The 20,349-nt window shown below is 43.1% G+C and overlaps 1 protein-coding gene across 2 annotated transcripts in view; it reads left to right on the top strand.

The window, feature by feature from the left end:
* Positions 1–20,349, top strand: part of PTPRO (protein tyrosine phosphatase receptor type O) — a 468,010-nt gene that overhangs the window by 163,782 nt on the left and 283,879 nt on the right. For both annotated transcript variants that reach the window (XM_075343481.1, XM_075343482.1), the window contains exon 7: positions 15,711–15,907. In XM_075343481.1, coding sequence (XP_075199596.1) covers positions 15,711–15,907 — 197 coding nt within the window. The remainder of the gene's footprint in view (positions 1–15,710; positions 15,908–20,349) is intronic.

The following is a 20,349-nucleotide window of genomic DNA, read 5'->3' as shown; positions in this document are numbered from 1 at the left end:
CACTGAGGAGAAGAGCGGCCATATTACTATATATATATTACTATATCACACTGAGGAGAAGAGCGGCCATATTACTATATCACACTGAGGAGAAGAGCGGCCATATTACTATATATATATTACTATATCACACTGAGGAGAAGAGCGGCCATATTACTATATCACACTGAGAAGAAGAGCGGCCATATTACTATATATATATTACTATATCACACTGAGGAGAAGAGCGGCCATATTACTATATATATTACTATATCACACTGAGAAGAGCGGCCATATTGCTATATATATATATATATATTACTATATCACACTGAGGAGAAGAGCGGCCATATTACTATATATATTACTATATCACACTGAGGAGAAGAGCAGCCATATTACTATATATATTACTATATCACACTGAGGAGAAGGGCGGCCATATTACTATATATATATTACTATATCACACTGAAGAGAAGGGCGGCCATATTACTATATATATATATATCACTATATCACACTGTATCACACTGAGGAGAAGAGCGGCCATATTACTATATATATATTACTATATCACACTGAGGAGGAGGGTGGCCATATTACTATATATATTATTATATCACACTGAGGAGAAGAGCGGCCATATTACTATATATATTACTATATCACACTGAGGAGAAGTGCGTCCATATTACTATATATATATATTACTATATCACACCGAGGAGAAGAGCGGCCATATTACTATATATATATATTACTATATCACACTGAGGAAAAGGGCGGCCATATTACTATATATATATTACTATATCACACTGAGGAGAAGGGCGGCCATATTACTACAGCATCCTCAGAGAGAGGCTGATGCTGGGAGGAGAGAGGCTGATGCTGGGAGGAGAGAGGCTGATGCTGGGAGGAGAGAGGCTGATGCTGGGAGGAGAGAGGCTGATGCTGGGATGAGAGAGGCTGATGCTGGGATGAGAGAGGCTGATGTTGGGATGAGAGAGGCTGATGTTGGGATGAGAGAGGCTGATGCTGGGGACAGAGAGGCTGATGCTGGGGACAGAGAGGCTGATGCTGGGGACAGAGAGGCTGATGCTGCGGGTAGAGAGGCTGATGCTGGGAGGAGAGAGGCTGATGCTGCGGGCAGAGAGGCTGATGATGCGGGTAGAGAGTCTGATGCTGGTGCAGCATGGGGGATGGAGCACGATGGGGGGTGCGCAGCATGGGGGATGGAGCACGTTTGGGAGTGCGCAGCATGGCGCATGGAGCACGTTTGGGAATGTGCAGCATGGCGGATGGAGCACGTTTGGGAGTGCGCAGCATGGCGGATGGAGCACGTTTGGGAGTGCGCAGCATGGCGGATGGAGCACGTTTGGGAGTGCGCAGCATGGCGGATGGAGCACGTTTGGGAGTGCGCAGCATGGCGGATGGAGCACGTTTGGGAGTGCGCAGCATGGGAGATGGAGCACGATGGGGAGTGCGCAGCATGGGAGATGGAGCACGATGGGGAGTGCGCTGCATGGGGGATGGAGCACGATGGGGAGTGCGGAGTATGGCGGATGGAGCACGTTTGGGAGTGCGCAGCATGGCGGATGGAGCACGTTTGGGAGTGCGCAGCATGGCGGATGGAGCACGTTTGGGAGTGCGCAGCATAGGGGATGGAGCACGATGGGGAGTGCGCTGCATGTGGGATGGAGCACGATGGGGAGTGCGCTGCATGGGGGATGGAGCACGATGGGGAGTGCGCTGCATGGGGGATGGAGCACGATGGGAAGTGCACACCTCCCCCCGACACACACACACACACACACACGCGCGCGCGCACTGCACAACACACCACACACACATACTGGGAACCACAAACAACTGCCCTACACAGACACCCACACAGACAACGCTGCACACACAAATATACGCACATACCGCACAACACACACATTGCACAAAACATACCTCCCCCAAAACACACCACACCCACACAAACCGCGCAACACACACAAAACGCTACAGACACACAGCGCTCCACAAACAATGCAACACACGCAACACACATACAACACCGCTCTCACCCCCCGTCACACCCAGACAACACCCAGAACATGTACAGCGCCCTACACAAACACTTGGTAACTACACACAACAACATCTATATATATATATATATAACAAAAATCATACATGAACTACACAATACGTAAATTCTAGAATACCCGATGCGAATACCAGAATATTAGAGCGGCCATATTACTATATATATATATATATATATATATATATTACTATATCACACTGAGGAGAAGAGCGGCCATATTACTATATATATATTACTATATCACACTGAGGAGAAGAGCGGCCATATTACTATATATATATATTACTATATCACACTGAGGAGCAGAGCGGCCATATTACTATATATATTACTATATCACACTGAGGAGAAGAGCGGCCATACTACTATATATATATATTACTATATCACACTGAGGAGAAGAGCGGCCATATTACTATATATATATTACTATATCACACTGAGGAGAAGAGTGGCCATATTACTATATATATATTACTATATCACACTGAGGAGAAGAGCGGCCATATTACTATATATATATATATTACTATATCACACTGAGGAGCAGAGCGGCCATATTACTATATATATATTACTATATCACACTGAGGAGAAGAGCGTCCATATTACTATATATATATTACTATATCACACTGAGGAGAAGAGTGGCCATATTACTATATATATATCACTATATCACACTGAGGAGAAGAGCGGCCATATTACTATATATATATCACTATATCACACTGAGGAGAAGAGCGGCCATATTACTATATATATATTACTATATCACACTGAGGAGAAGAGCGGCCATATTACTACATATATATATATTACTATATCACACTGAGGAGAAGAGCGGCCATATTACTATATATATATTACTATATCACACTGTTTAAAAGAACAGAGAGTCCTCAGTGGTTGATACCTTTTAATGGCTAACTGAAAAGATGGTAATAATTGCAAGCTTTCGAGACTACTCAGGTCTCTTCATCAGGCATGGTATAACACAAAATCTGAAGAGTCACGTATTTATACACAACAGGACTTAGAATAGTGCAGTAAAAAAAAAAAAAAAAAAAAAAAAAAAAAAAAAAGAACAAGTTATATGAAACAGAACTATCTCTATGGCAGGGGGACAAGCTGTTCTAGCCATAAATACTGCTGCAGTTCAGTGTGAAAGTTTTATTGTCCTTTGATAAGGGTCTGGTCCAGGGCTGTGACATGCTCGGATGGTCAGAGGAGCACATCTTTTAACTGATGTAAAAAGACATGAATCCATGAGACACATTCATTCCTTCTCTGAATGTGTCAAAGGTCATCATAAGTTTGTACTCCCATAGTCTCCTGTCTCTCTGGGACTTGAAGTTTCCTTTCAATACCAGCAATTTCATGTACATGATGCTGTGGTCTGGGTTACAAAAATGTTTGGCCACAGGTAGATCCATCCTTTTTTCTCTAATTGTGTGGCGGTGAGAATTCATCCTTGTCCTGAGCTGTTGTCCTGTCTCCCCTACATACAGACCCCCAGTTGGACATTTGGTACATATAATTAGGTACACCACATTGGTTGTGGTGCAGCTGAAGGTACCTGGGATCTTGTAGTCCTGATGTGATCTGGGAATCTTTATCTTGTCCGTTGTCAATATTAATGGACAGGTCTTGCATTTTTTCTGGTTGCAGGGAAATGTTCCTGTTGGTGTTGGAGAGGACAGGGAGCTTCTGACAATGATGCTTCTTAGATTTGGGGGCTGTCTAAAACACAGAAGTGGGGGGTCTGGAAAAATAGATTTTAACCGGGCATCTTTTTGCAGTAATGGTTGTAGTTTCCGTGCAGCTCTTCTAAACACCTCCAGATGTGGATTGTAGGTGACTACAAGAGGGACCCGGTTGTTCTCTTCTTTGGTTTTATAATGTAGAAGATGGTTTCTTGATATTCTGGTGGCTCTTATAATCTGGTTTTCAATTGTTCTTGGGTGGTAGCCTTGATTCAAAAAGGTTTTTCTGAGGCCCTCAAGGTGATTGTCTCTATCTGTACTGTTGGAACATATCCGATTGTACCTGATAGCCTGGCTGTATACAATAGAGTTTTTTATGTGTTTTGGATGAAAACTGTCCCATTTCAGGTATGTTGGACGGTCAATTGGCTTCTTGTACAGGGATGTCTGTATTTCATTGTTCCGTAGTTTAATGATGGTGTCCAAGAAGTTGATTTCCGTGCAGGAGTAGTTGAGTGTTAGGTTGATGGTGGGATGAAACTGATTAAATTGTTCATGGAAGGTCTTCAGCTGCTCCTCAGACTCTGTCCAGATGATTAAAATATCATCAATGTAACGGTAGTAGGCCAGAGGCCTGATAGGACAAGAGGATAAAAAGTCACTCTCAAGTTTGGCCATGAAAAGATTTGCATATTGTGGTGCCATTTTGCTTCCCATTGCAGTCCCAGTCTCCTGTAGATATATGTCATTGTCAAATTCAAAGTAATTATGGGTGAGGATAAATTTTGTAAGCTTCACCACAGAATTGGCATCAGTTCCTGTATTTTCCAGGAAAATTTTGCAAGCATTTAATCCATCCTGGTGTGGAATATTCGAGTACAAGGATTCCACATCCATGGTGGCAAGGATGGTTCCCTCTGGAAGAGGACCTATTGCTGATAGTTTTTTCAATAGGTCAGTAGTGTCCTGGATGTAGCTGGTTGTATCCCTTACCAAGGGTTTAAGGATACCCTCTACCCATCCAGAGACTTGTTCAGTGAGGGTGCCCACACATGAAATGATGGGTCTTCCTGGGTTTCCAGATTTGTGAATTTTGGGAAGCATGTAGAATGTGCCTATTCTTGGACTCACCGGTATCAGTTCATCAGTTCTTATGGATATGTCAGGCAGACAAGAGGCCAACTTGTTAAGTTCCTTGTAATAGTCCTGTGTAGGGTCAGACTCCAATTTCTTATAGTAGCGTGTGTCCATCAGTTGTCTGTGTGCTTCCTTCATGTAGTCTGATTTGTTCATCATGACTATTGCACCCCCCTTGTCTGCAGGTTTAATGATGATTTCTTTGTTGGTTTTCAAAGATTTTATGGCCCTTCTCTCCTGGGCACTGATGTTGGATGGTTGCCTCCTGTGTGTGTCTAGGAAAGTGGATTTTACCAAATGTCTGAAAGTGTCTATATAGTTATCCAGATGAGGGTTGCGTCCTGGTGGAGGTGTCCAATCTGATCTTTTCCTGGTTGTCAAGATCCGTCTTCCTTCAGTCTGGGAGGATTCTGAAACATCTGCATCGCTAAAATATTCCCTCAGACGTAGTCTCCTGAAGTAATCTTCCATGTCGCTGCAGAGTTCAATTTTGTCTAGAGCTTTAGTCGGACAAAATGAGAGTCCTCTAGAAAGCACAGCAACTTCCATTTTGTTTGGTTTGTAATCCGAGAGATTGATAACACAGTTAGATGCTTTTGTGCCTTGAATGGACTTGGTTTCCAAGTTGTCAGGTTTTGGCTTTGTTCTCCACCTGTTTGTATTAAGTCCTGAATTGAGGCGCAGTCTGTGTAGCTTCTTTTCCTTGTTGTGGATCAGAAGGGTTCGTAGTCTGTAGTAGTATTGTTGTACTTCTTGTTCTGTGCTTTCTGGAAGTGTCTTCCTTTGTGTTTCAAATTCCCTCTGGATTTTACTCTTGATGCTGTAGAAGACATGCAAAAGGTGATTCCTTAGTCTCTCAGAAGTCCTGTGACAAAGGTTTTGTGCATAATGGGTATTGTAGGTATGTAGAATTGGGTTTGTAATCCAGAGTCCTTTGGGGATCAGATTCTCCTTTTTGCATTTGGATAAGAAAAATATGCCAACAAAGAAATCATCATTAAACCTGCAGACAAGGGGGGTGCAATAGTCATGATGAACAAATCAGACTACATGAAGGAAGCACACAGACAACTGATGGACACACGCTACTATAAGAAATTGGAGTCTGACCCTACACAGGACTATTACAAGGAACTTAACAAGTTGGCCTCTTGTCTGCCTGACATATCCATAAGAACTGATGAACTGATACCGGTGAGTCCAAGAATAGGCACATTCTACATGCTTCCCAAAATTCACAAATCTGGAAACCCAGGAAGACCCATCATTTCATGTGTGGGCACCCTCACTGAACAAGTCTCTGGATGGGTAGAGGGTATCCTTAAACCCTTGGTAAGGGATACAACCAGCTACATCCAGGACACTACTGACCTATTGAAAAAACTATCAGCAATAGGTCCTCTTCCAGAGGGAACCATCCTTGCCACCATGGATGTGGAATCCTTGTACTCGAATATTCCACACCAGGATGGATTAAATGCTTGCAAAATTTTCCTGGAAAATACAGGAACTGATGCCAATTCTGTGGTGAAGCTTACAAAATTTATCCTCACCCATAATTACTTTGAATTTGACAATGACATATATCTACAGGAGACTGGGACTGCAATGGGAAGCAAAATGGCACCACAATATGCAAATCTTTTCATGGCCAAACTTGAGAGTGACTTTTTATCCTCTTGTCCTATCAGGCCTCTGGCCTACTACCGTTACATTGATGATATTTTAATCATCTGGACAGAGTCTGAGGAGCAGCTGAAGACCTTCCATGAACAATTTAATCAGTTTCATCCCACCATCAACCTAACACTCAACTACTCCTGCACGGAAATCAACTTCTTGGACACCATCATTAAACTACGGAACAATGAAATACAGACATCCCTGTACAAGAAGCCAATTGACCGTCCAACATACCTGAAATGGGACAGTTTTCATCCAAAACACATAAAAAACTCTATTGTATACAGCCAGGCTATCAGGTACAATCGGATATGTTCCAACAGTACAGATAGAGACAATCACCTTGAGGGCCTCAGAAAAACCTTTTTGAATCAAGGCTACCACCCAAGAACAATTGAAAACCAGATTATAAGAGCCACCAGAATATCAAGAAACCATCTTCTACATTATAAAACCAAAGAAGAGAACAACCGGGTCCCTCTTGTAGTCACCTACAATCCACATCTGGAGGTGTTTAGAGGAGCTGCACGGAAACTACAACCATTACTGCAAAAAGATGCCCGGTTAAAATCTATTTTTCCAGACCCCCCACTTCTGTGTTTTAGACAGCCCCCAAATCTAAGAAGCATCATTGTCAGAAGCTCCCTGTCCTCTCCAACACCAACAGGAACATTTCCCTGCAACCAGAAAAAATGCAAGACCTGTCCATTAATATTGACAACGGACAAGATAAAGATTCCCAGATCACATCAGGACTACAAGATCCCAGGTACCTTCAGCTGCACCACAACCAATGTGGTGTACCTAATTATATGTACCAAATGTCCAACTGGGGGTCTGTATGTAGGGGAGACAGGACAACAGCTCAGGACAAGGATGAATTCTCACCGCCACACAATTAGAGAAAAAAGGATGGATCTACCTGTGGCCAAACATTTTTGTAACCCAGACCACAGCATCATGTACATGAAATTGCTGGTATTGAAAGGAAACTTCAAGTCCCAGAGAGACAGGAGACTATGGGAGTACAAACTTATGATGACCTTTGACACATTCAGAGAAGGAATGAATGTGTCTCATGGATTCATGTCTTTTTACATCAGTTAAAAGATGTGCTCCTCTGACCATCCGAGCATGTCACAGCCCTGGACCAGACCCTTATCAAAGGACAATAAAACTTTCACACTGAACTGCAGCAGTATTTATGGCTAGAACAGCTTGTCCCCCTGCCATAGAGATAGTTCTGTTTCATATAACTTGTTCTTTTTTTTTTTTTTTTTTTTTTTTTTTTTTTACTGCACTATTCTAAGTCCTGTTGTGTATAAATACGTGACTCTTCAGATTTTGTGTTATACCATGCCTGATGAAGAGACCTGAGTAGTCTCGAAAGCTTGCAATTATTACCATCTTTTCAGTTAGCCATTAAAAGGTATCAACCACTGAGGACTCTCTGTTCTTTTAAACAATTTTTTTATCTCTACTGGCTAACACGGTACAAAGATATATTTTACTTGTATCAAAATGGAGGATACCAGAATGTACCGCATCTTTATGGAACTAAAGACACTTCTGAAGAAACGCGCACAACTGGACAGCGACATATTTTTCTTATCCAAATGCAAAAAGGAGAATCTGATCCCCAAAGGACTCTGGATTACAAACCCAATTCTACATACCTACAATACCCATTATGCACAAAACCTTTGTCACAGGACTTCTGAGAGACTAAGGAATCACCTTTTGCATGTCTTCTACAGCATCAAGAGTAAAATCCAGAGGGAATTTGAAACACAAAGGAAGACACTTCCAGAAAGCACAGAACAAGAAGTACAACAATACTACTACAGACTACGAACCCTTCTGATCCACAACAAGGAAAAGAAGCTACACAGACTGCGCCTCAATTCAGGACTTAATACAAACAGGTGGAGAACAAAGCCAAAACCTGACAACTTGGAAACCAAGTCCATTCAAGGCACAAAAGCATCTAACTGTGTTATCAATCTCTCGGATTACAAACCAAACAAAATGGAAGTTGCTGTGCTTTCTAGAGGACTCTCATTTTGTCCGACTAAAGCTCTAGACAAAATTGAACTCTGCAGCGACATGGAAGATTACTTCAGGAGACTACGTCTGAGGGAATATTTTAGCGATGCAGATGTTTCAGAATCCTCCCAGACTGAAGGAAGACGGATCTTGACAACCAGGAAAAGATCAGATTGGACACCTCCACCAGGACGCAACCCTCATCTGGATAACTATATAGACACTTTCAGACATTTGGTAAAATCCACTTTCCTAGACACACACAGGAGGCAACCATCCAACATCAGTGCCCAGGAGAGAAGGGCCATAAAATCTTTGAAAACCAACAAAGAAATCATCATTAAACCTGCAGACAAGGGGGGTGCAATAGTCATGATGAACAAATCAGACTACATGAAGGAAGCACACAGACAACTGATGGACACACGCTACTATAAGAAATTGGAGTCTGACCCTACACAGGACTATTACAAGGAACTTAACAAGTTGGCCTCTTGTCTGCCTGACATATCCATAAGAACTGATGAACTGATACCGGTGAGTCCAAGAATAGGCACATTCTACATGCTTCCCAAAATTCACAAATCTGGAAACCCAGGAAGACCCATCATTTCATGTGTGGGCACCCTCACTGAACAAGTCTCTGGATGGGTAGAGGGTATCCTTAAACCCTTGGTAAGGGATACAACCAGCTACATCCAGGACACTACTGACCTATTGAAAAAACTATCAGCAATAGGTCCTCTTCCAGAGGGAACCATCCTTGCCACCATGGATGTGGAATCCTTGTACTCGAATATTCCACACCAGGATGGATTAAATGCTTGCAAAATTTTCCTGGAAAATACAGGAACTGATGCCAATTCTGTGGTGAAGCTTACAAAATTTATCCTCACCCATAATTACTTTGAATTTGACAATGACATATATCTACAGGAGACTGGGACTGCAATGGGAAGCAAAATGGCACCACAATATGCAAATCTTTTCATGGCCAAACTTGAGAGTGACTTTTTATCCTCTTGTCCTATCAGGCCTCTGGCCTACTACCGTTACATTGATGATATTTTAATCATCTGGACAGAGTCTGAGGAGCAGCTGAAGACCTTCCATGAACAATTTAATCAGTTTCATCCCACCATCAACCTAACACTCAACTACTCCTGCACGGAAATCAACTTCTTGGACACCATCATTAAACTACGGAACAATGAAATACAGACATCCCTGTACAAGAAGCCAATTGACCGTCCAACATACCTGAAATGGGACAGTTTTCATCCAAAACACATAAAAAACTCTATTGTATACAGCCAGGCTATCAGGTACAATCGGATATGTTCCAACAGTACAGATAGAGACAATCACCTTGAGGGCCTCAGAAAAACCTTTTTGAATCAAGGCTACCACCCAAGAACAATTGAAAACCAGATTATAAGAGCCACCAGAATATCAAGAAACCATCTTCTACATTATAAAACCAAAGAAGAGAACAACCGGGTCCCTCTTGTAGTCACCTACAATCCACATCTGGAGGTGTTTAGAGGAGCTGCACGGAAACTACAACCATTACTGCAAAAAGATGCCCGGTTAAAATCTATTTTTCCAGACCCCCCACTTCTGTGTTTTAGACAGCCCCCAAATCTAAGAAGCATCATTGTCAGAAGCTCCCTGTCCTCTCCAACACCAACAGGAACATTTCCCTGCAACCAGAAAAAATGCAAGACCTGTCCATTAATATTGACAACGGACAAGATAAAGATTCCCAGATCACATCAGGACTACAAGATCCCAGGTACCTTCAGCTGCACCACAACCAATGTGGTGTACCTAATTATATGTACCAAATGTCCAACTGGGGGTCTGTATGTAGGGGAGACAGGACAACAGCTCAGGACAAGGATGAATTCTCACCGCCACACAATTAGAGAAAAAAGGATGGATCTACCTGTGGCCAAACATTTTTGTAACCCAGACCACAGCATCATGTACATGAAATTGCTGGTATTGAAAGGAAACTTCAAGTCCCAGAGAGACAGGAGACTATGGGAGTACAAACTTATGATGACCTTTGACACATTCAGAGAAGGAATGAATGTGTCTCATGGATTCATGTCTTTTTACATCAGTTAAAAGATGTGCTCCTCTGACCATCCGAGCATGTCACAGCCCTGGACCAGACCCTTATCAAAGGACAATAAAACTTTCACACTGAACTGCAGCAGTATTTATGGCTAGAACAGCTTGTCCCCCTGCCATAGAGATAGTTCTGTTTCATATAACTTGTTCTTTTTTTTTTTTTTTTTTTTTTTTTTTTTTTTTACTGCACTATTCTAAGTCCTGTTGTGTATAAATACGTGACTCTTCAGATTTTGTGTTATACCATGCCTGATGAAGAGACCTGAGTAGTCTCGAAAGCTTGCAATTATTACCATCTTTTCAGTTAGCCATTAAAAGGTATCAACCACTGAGGACTCTCTGTTCTTTTAAACAATTTTTTTATCTCTACTGGCTAACACGGTACAAAGATATATTTTACTTGTATATCACACTGAAGAGAAGAGCAGCCATATTACTATATATATTACTATATCACACTGAGAAGAGCAGCCATATTACTATATATATATTACTATATCACACTGAGGAGAAGAGCGGCCATATTACTATATATATATATTACTATATTACACTGAAGAGAAGAGCAGCCATATTACTATATATATTACTATATCACACTGAGAAGAGCAGCCATATTACTATATATATATTACTATATCACACTGAGGAGAAGAGCGGCCATATTACTACATATATATATATTACTATATCACACTGAGGAGAAGAGCGGCCATATTACTACATATATATATATTACTATATCACACTGAGGAGAAGGGCGGCCATATTACTATATATATATATATTACTATATCACACTGAGGAGAAGAGCGGCCATATTACTACATATATATATATTACTATATCACACTGAGGAGAAGAGCGGCCATATTACTACATATATATATATTACTATATCACACTGAGGAGAAGAGCGGCCATATTACTACATATATATATATTACTATATCACACTGAGGAGAAGAGCGGCCATATTACTACATATATATATATTACTATATCACACTGAAGAGAAGAGCAGCCATATTACTATATATATTACTATATCACACTGAGAAGAGCAGCCATATTACTATATATATATTACTATATCACACTGAGGAGAAGAGCGGCCATATTACTATATATATATATATATTACTATATCACACTGAGGAGAAGAGCGGCCATATTAATTACTACATATATATTACTATATAACACTGAGGAGAAGGGCGGCCATATTACTATATATATATTGCTATATCACACTGAGAAGAAGGGCGGCCATATTACTATATATATATTACTATATCACACTGAGGAGAAGAGCGGCCATATTAATTACTAAATATATATTACTATATCACACTGAGGAGAAGGGCGGCCATATTACTATATATATATTACTATATCACACTGAGAAGAAGGGCGGCCATATTACTATATATATATATATATATATATATATATTACAATATCACACTGAGGAGGAGGGCATCCATATTACTATATATATATTACTATATCACACTGAGGAGAAGAGCGGCCATATTACTATATATATATTACTATATCACACTGAGGAGAAGAGCGGCCATATTACTATATATATATATTACTATATCACACTGAGGAGAAGAGCGGCCATATTACTATATATATATTACTATATCACACTGAGGAGAAGAGCGGCCATATTACTATATATATATTACTATATCACACTGAGGAGAAGGGCGGCCATATTACTATATATATTACTATATCACACTGAGGAGAAGAGCGGCCATATTACTATATATATATTACTATATCACACTGAGGAGAAGAGCGGCCATATTACTATATATATATATTACTATATCACACTGAGGAGAAGAGCGGCCATATCGTGTTTCCCCGAAAGTAGGACCCCCCCGAAAGTAAGGCAGGGTGGGGGTTTCGGGGGGGTCCGCCAATGTAGGGCACCCCACGATTGTAAGGCAGGGTAGCGGGGGGGCCCGGGGAATGTAAGGCCGCCTATGGGTGGTGGTCGCGGCGTCATGTAAGGCCTCCTCCGGTGAATGGCCCCCGCAATCTCGCCGGCCTGCGGCGCGTCCCGGGTCAACGCTCTTCCTGCTTGATGCTGATTGGCCGATCAGCCTGTTCGTCACAGGCTCCCTGCTGGCCATCAGCTCGAGCTGTGATTGGCCAGTCAGCCGGCTCGCAGCTGATTGGCCGAATCAGCCGCGACGTCACCGCCTGCAGGCTCGCTCCCATTGGTCCAGCGTCCCCGGCAGAAGGAAAGTAACGGTAAGTTCCGAAACTCTCTCTCTGTGTGTGTACGGTATGTGTACGGTATGTGTATGGGTGCCGTATGGGGCTGTATGTGTCAGTGTGTGTGTGTGTGTGTACGGTACCGGTACGATGTGTGTGTGGGTGCCGTGTGGGGCTGTACCGGTACCGTATGTGTCAGTGTGTGTGGTGGCAGAGTGGGGGGCAGAACCACTGTATGGGGAGGCTGCAGGGGGGAGGATGGGGTGGATGCCGGACTCTCAAACAATGGGGAGGCTGCAGGGGGGACGATGGGGTGGATTCCGGACTCTCAAACAATGGGGAGGCTGCAGGGAGGAGGATGGGGTGGATGCCGGACTCTCAAACAATGGGGAGGCTGCAGGGGGGAGGATGGGGTGGATGCCGGACTCTCAAACAATGGGGAGGCTGCAGGGGGGAGGATGGGGTGGATGCCGGACTCTCAAACAATGGGGAGGCTGCAGGGGGGAGGGGGGAGGGGGAAATTGTTATTTTTTTTTTCCAATGTAAGGCCTCCCCCGAAAGTAAGGCAGGGTGGGACTTTTGGGGGTAAAATTAATGTAAGACAGGGCCTTACTTTCGGGGAAACACGGTATAGATATATTACTATATCACACTGAGGAGAAGAGCGGCCATATTACTATATATATATTACTATATCACACTGAGGAGAAGAGCGGCCATATTACTATATATATTACTATATCACACTGAGGAGAAGAGCGGCCATATTACTATATATATTACTATATCACACTGAGGAGAAGAGCGGCCATATTACTACATATATATTACTATATCACACTGAGGAGAAGGGCGGCCATATTACTATATATATATTACTATATCACACTGAGAAGGGCGGCCATATTACTATATATATGTTACTATATCACACTGAGAAGAAGGGCGGCCATATTACTATATATATATATATATATATATATATATATATATATATATATATATATATATATATATTACAATATCACACTGAGGAGGAGGGCGGCCATATTACTATACATATATTACTATATCACACTGAGGAGAAGAGCGGCCATATTACTATATATATATATTACTATATCACACTGAGGAGAGGAGCGGCCATATTACTATATATATATTACTATATCACACTGAGGAGAAGAGCGGCCATATTACTATATATATATATTACTATATCACACTGAGGAGAAGAGCGGCCATATTACTATATATATATTACTATATCACACTGAGGAGAAGAGCGGCCATATTACTATATATATATATTACTATATCACACTGAGGAGAAGAGCGGCCATATTACTATATATATATTACTATATCACACTGAGGAGAAGAGAGGCCATATTACTATATATATTACTATATCACACTGAGGAGAAGAGCGGCCATATTACTATATATATTACTATATCACACTGAGGAGAAGAGCGGCCATATTACTATATATATTACTATATCACACTGAGGAGAAGAGCGGCCATATTACTATATATATATTACCATATCACACTGAGGAGAAGAGCGGCCATATTACTATATATATTACTATATCACACTGAGGAGAAGAGCGGCCATATTACTATATATATATATATTACTATATCACACTGAGGAGAAGAGCGGCCATATTACTATATATATTACTATATCACACTGAGGAGGAGAAGAGCGGCCATATTACTATATATATATATTACAATATCACACTGAGGAGGAGGGCGTCCATATTACTATATCACACTGAGGAGAAGAGCGGCCATATTACTATATATATATTACTATATCACACTGAGGAGAAGAGCGGCCATATTACTATATATATATTACTATATCACACTGAGGAGAAGAGCGGCCATATTACTATACTATATCACACTGAGGAGAAGAGCGGCCATATTACTATATATATATTACTATATCACACTGAGGAGAAGAGCGGCCATATTACTATATATATTACTATATCACACTGAGGAGAAGAGCGGCCATATTACTATATATATATTACTATATCACACTGAGGAGAAGAGCGGCCATATTACTATATATATTACTATATCACACTGAGGAGCAGAGCGGCCATATTACTATATATATATTACTATATCACACTGAGGAGAAGAGCGGCCATATTACTATATATATTACTATATCACACTGAGGAGCAGAGCGGCCATATTACTATATATATATTACTATATCACACTGAGGAGAAGAGCGGCCATATTACTATATATATTACTATATCACACTGAGGAGAAGAGCGGCCATATTACTATATATATATTACTATATCACACTGAGGAGAAGAGCGGCCATATTACTATATATATATATATTACTATATCACACTGAGGAGAAGAGCGGCCATATTACTATATATATATATATTACAATATCACACTGAGGAGGAGAGCGGCCATATTACTATATATATTATTATATCACACTGACATATTCAGGTCTCAGATTTATTCATCTTTTTCAGTGAGGGCAGCTTGGGAAGGGTAATGAATAACATTATCTTCACAAATACCCATGGCCTGATACTTGCGCACAGTGTTGAGGGGCCGTCAGTGCTTTTGCTGTATTTTCTTCTGATTCTTAGAGAATTGTTTATAATTTAGGTCCTGAAGGGAAGTGGTTTGAAGAACTGACAGAACGAGCCGAGAATGTAACCGTGAACGCCCTCAACTCTACTGCCGCGCTGGTAACATGGACATCATTCCGGGAGAGCAGCAAAGAATTCATTGTGTCTGTAAAATCCCAAACTTGTCAGAAGCAGAAGGAGAGTCAACTACTGGAGAAGCAGTATTGTGAGGAGGTGATGTGCTCCCATCCTAGACCCCCTGTATACAGTACTGTGTTCTACCGAGTTTAATCTCTGCACAGGAGGCAGGGTCACACTGGTATCAGCATATCACATTCAGATTACACAGAAGCCCACCACAGGGGAGAGTCATGGGAGTTACAACAGGCATGGGATTAGTAGACCACCTACTGAGGAGGGTGATTTGGGAATCAGGAGGCCTTGGGTCAGGAGACCACCATCGATGAGGGTCATGCAGATATCGACAGACCTGATGTTTGAAGTCAACTACAGAGGAGAGTCCTACAGGGATTAGCAAACCTGAGATTCCAAACCAATCAACACAGGAGGTTGTAGTTCTGCAATCGGCAAGGTTAAGGTCAGGAATCAACCATCAAATAGGCTTGTGTAGGTATAGATAGATCTGAGGTCAGGAGACCACCATTGAAGAGGGTTGTGCAGGTATCATCAGGCCTGTGGCCACAAGAGAGGAGGGTCATTAGGGTATCAGCAGGCCCGAGGTCAATAGCCCACCGTAGAGGATGGTTATGTTGGTATCAGCAGTTCACAGGTCAGGTGCCCACTGCGAAGGAGGGTCATGTGTGGATTGTCAGGTCTAGGGTCAGGAGCAACCACGGGGTGAGGTTTGGCTTACTACTCCATAAAATTATAGTGGCCCACAAGAGCTAGGGTAAGTGAGACGTATGTGAGCGCTGCTTTCTAACACAATAGCATTAGATAAAGTAGATAGAATCACATATGTTTGGATTAGATACATCACACAGTATCACATATGATAGGATTAGATTCAGTTCTCAGTAGACAGTATCACACATGATATGACCCAGACATCTAATATTCTTGCCTGTTGGTTAATATTAAGTTTAGTAGCACCCCATGTTGTTAGGTCCTGCAACAGTAGTTAGGGGTCATGGTCTCTTAGGTGCGCTTCAGAGCGCAGCTGAAAGGCCAGAATCACACTTGCTAGTGCCTCGCGTGTTTCTCGCACGAGTCTCTCATGGTAGAACCCGGCTTGGCCGCACACTCCCCTGACAGGAGCGGGTCGGTTGCATGTATCTCTATGCAGCTCAGACGCTCCTGTATTCATAGTGTGCGGCCATGCCGGGTTCTACCATGACAGACTCGCGCGAGAAACACGCGAGGCACTAGCAAGTGTGATTCTGGCCAAAAGCTGCGTTCTGAAGCGCATGGTGCCGGCGAGAACGTGCGCTCTGCCTGCAGCTCCTGCCATAGACAGAGCAGGGGCTGCCAGCAAAGCGTACGGAAAAAGTGACATGTCACTTCTTAGAACGCAGCGATTCGGGCAGCAGCCGAAGCGCTGCGTTCTAATATGCCACGTGCGCACGGCCCCTGCACAATCTCCATAGATTGTGCAGGGGACGCAGGACGCATGCAGTTACGCTGCGCTACAAAGCGCAGCGTAACTGCATGAATTACGCACACGTGCGCACATAGCCTTACAGTGGGGGAAATAAGTATAGATGCCTTGCTGATTCTGTACGTTTGCCCACTGACAAAGACATGAACAGTGTATAATTTTAAGGGTAGGTTAATTTTAACAGTGAAGGATAAGATATCAAAAATAAAATCCAGGATCATCCAGAATCACATTGTATAAATTATATAAATGTATTTGCATTTTGCGGAGAGAAATAAGTATTGGATCCCTCTGGCAAACAAGACTTAATACTTGGTGGCCGTCCCCTTGTTGGCAGCCCAGCACTCAGACATTTTTTGGAGTTGATGATGAGGCTTGCGCACATGTCAGGAGGATTTTGTGCTCCACTCCTCTATGCAGATCATGTCTAAATCATTACGATTTTAAAGCTGTCGCTTGACAGCTCGGATCTTCAGCTCCTCCATAAGTTTGCTATGGGATTAAGGTCTGGAGACTGGCTAGACCACTCCGTGACCTTAATGTGCTTCTTTTTGACCCACTCATTTGTTGCCTTAGCTGTATGTTTTGGGTCATTGTCATGCTGGAAGGCCCAGCCATGACCCATTTTCAATGTCCTGGAGGAGGGAAGGAGGTTGTCACTCAGGAGTTTACGCTATATGGTTCCAGCCATTGTCCCATTGATGCGGTGAAGTAGTCCTGTGCCCTTAGCAGAGACACCCCCCCAAAAACATAATGTCTCCTCCATGCTTGACAGTGGAGATGGTGTTCTTTGGGTCATAGGCAGCATTTTTCTTCCTCCAAACACGGCGAGTTGACTTAAGGCCAAAGAGCTGAATTTTTTTGTCTCATCTGACCCCAGCACCTTCTCCAATCACTCTCAGAATCATCCAGTTGTTCATTGGCAATCTTCAGAAGGGCTGGCTGCACACGGGACGTCTTCAGTACTGCTGGCTACAATCGGGCCTTCTTCAGACGGGCAGGCTGCACACGGGACTTCTTCAGTAGGGCTGGCTACACACGGGCCTTATTCAGACGGGCAGGCTGCACATGGGGGCCTTCTTCAGACGGGCCGGTTGCGCACGGGACTTCTGCAGACGGGCCAGTTGCACATGGGCCTTCTTCAGACGGGCCAGCTGCACATGGGCCTTCTTGAGCAGTGGGACTTTGCGGGCACTGCAGGATTTTAATCCATTACGGTATAATGTGTTACCAATGGTTTTCTTGGTGATAGTGGTCCCAGCTACCTTAAGGTCATTAACAATTTCCCCCTGTGTTGTTTTAGGCTGATCCCTCCCCTTTCTCATGATCATGGATATCCTGCGAGGTGAGATTTTGCATGGAGTCCCAGATTGCTGGCGATTGACACTCATGTTGTATTTCTTCTGACTCGCCCACCCCAGGGCTTTGGGACACCCGGTGTCGGGCCGGACTAATCCGGGGGTAGTCAGTGGTGGCGGGGCCCGACTCCGTGACTCTGGCGGGGTCAACTAATATGGCAGTTGTGGGGGTGATAACTTTAATTAAAGTTTGTGGAAATATTCGTGACGCCACCTGTGGATTGTCGGCCTGGAAGTACCTGGGGTGATCTCCTTGTCCAGTCGAGTATTGAGGCCTACTCCCTGTTCTTCCTTTGCTTCTACAGGACCCTGCACTCTGGGTTAGCAATGGCCCTCTTGCTGCTGGGACTAGTGGTACGTCCCTTTCTCGTAGGATAGGCTGCGCAGGCCCTCTCTGATGCTTCCCTGCTGGGGTCCACACCGGGCCCTGGTGATGCAGCTGTACCTTCGGATTGTTTTGGGGGCCAGGAGACCTACATTCCTCCTGCCCTTCGGATTCGGTTACTGGGAAATCTAACACCCTGGCAACCACAGACTCCGATGTCTAATTATTACTGTGTTCTTCTGAGGCGAACAGGTTCTACCCAGTTCTCCCCTAGAATCTTCTCTCCATGCCTCGCTACGGCTCCTGCTTCTTCTGGGTTGAGCTAGCCTAGCTCCAAACCCCAGCTCACAAGACCGTCTACTCTGCTCCTCTCTCCTTGAACTTCCCTAAGAGACTACTTAACTCCTCCCCCCAGGTCAGGCTTAAGGAAGTGCTCCCTGGAACTCTAGGTTTAGAGCTCCTTCTGCTGGCCTGAGAGAGGAACGGTGTTGGATGTTGGTACTTACTGGCCAATAGACTTCCCCAATTACCTCCAGGCTCAGCATTAACCCTTTGGAGGGGCAACACTGTTGTGGCAACCAGATCCTGGGGCGCCACACTTCCATTTTCTTACTAAAACACCCACAGTTGTCTCCTTCTCACCCATCGTCTTAATTATGGTTTGGTAGCCCATTCCAGCCTTGTGCAGGTCTATGGTCTTGTCCCTGACATCCTTAGAAAGCTCTTTGGTCTTGCCCATGTTGTAGAGGTTAGAGTCTGACTGATTAATGGAGTCTGTGGACAGGATTCTTTTATACAGATGACAATTTAAAGTGTACCAATCACCAGGATTTTCCTATATAACCTAAAGCTTCTGCTATACTGGCACTATCAGGCTGATTGTATTCAGACCTTTAGCTGTCAGCTAGGATGTATAGGTTTTGAAACAGAAGAAAGCTTGTTGATCCTCTCTTCAATAACTTTCATTACTTAGGTCCATGTCACAATCTACACTATCTTCTCCTGTACAGTAATTACCTCCCCTAGTCCCAGGTCACTATCTACACTATCTTCTCCTGTACAGTAATTACCTCCCCTAGTCCCAGGTCACTATCTACACTATCTTCTCCTGTACAGTAATTACCTCCCCTAGTCCCAGGTCACTATCTACACTATCTTCTCCTGTACAGTAATTACCTCCCCTAGTCCCAGGTCACTATCTACACTATCTTCTCCTGTACAGTAATTACCTCCCCTAGTCCCAGGTCACTATCTACACTATCTTCTCCTGTACAGTAATTACCTCCCCCAGTCCAAGGTCACTATCTACACTATCTTCTCCTGTACAGAAATTACCTCCCCCAGTCCCAGGTCACTATCTACACTATCTTCTCCT

This window comes from Anomaloglossus baeobatrachus, chromosome 4 (assembly GCF_048569485.1).
Source record: "Anomaloglossus baeobatrachus isolate aAnoBae1 chromosome 4, aAnoBae1.hap1, whole genome shotgun sequence".
NCBI lineage: Eukaryota > Metazoa > Chordata > Amphibia > Anura > Aromobatidae > Anomaloglossus > Anomaloglossus baeobatrachus.
Note: the sequence above shows the minus strand (reverse complement) of the source record. Positions and strands in the feature narration are given on the sequence as shown.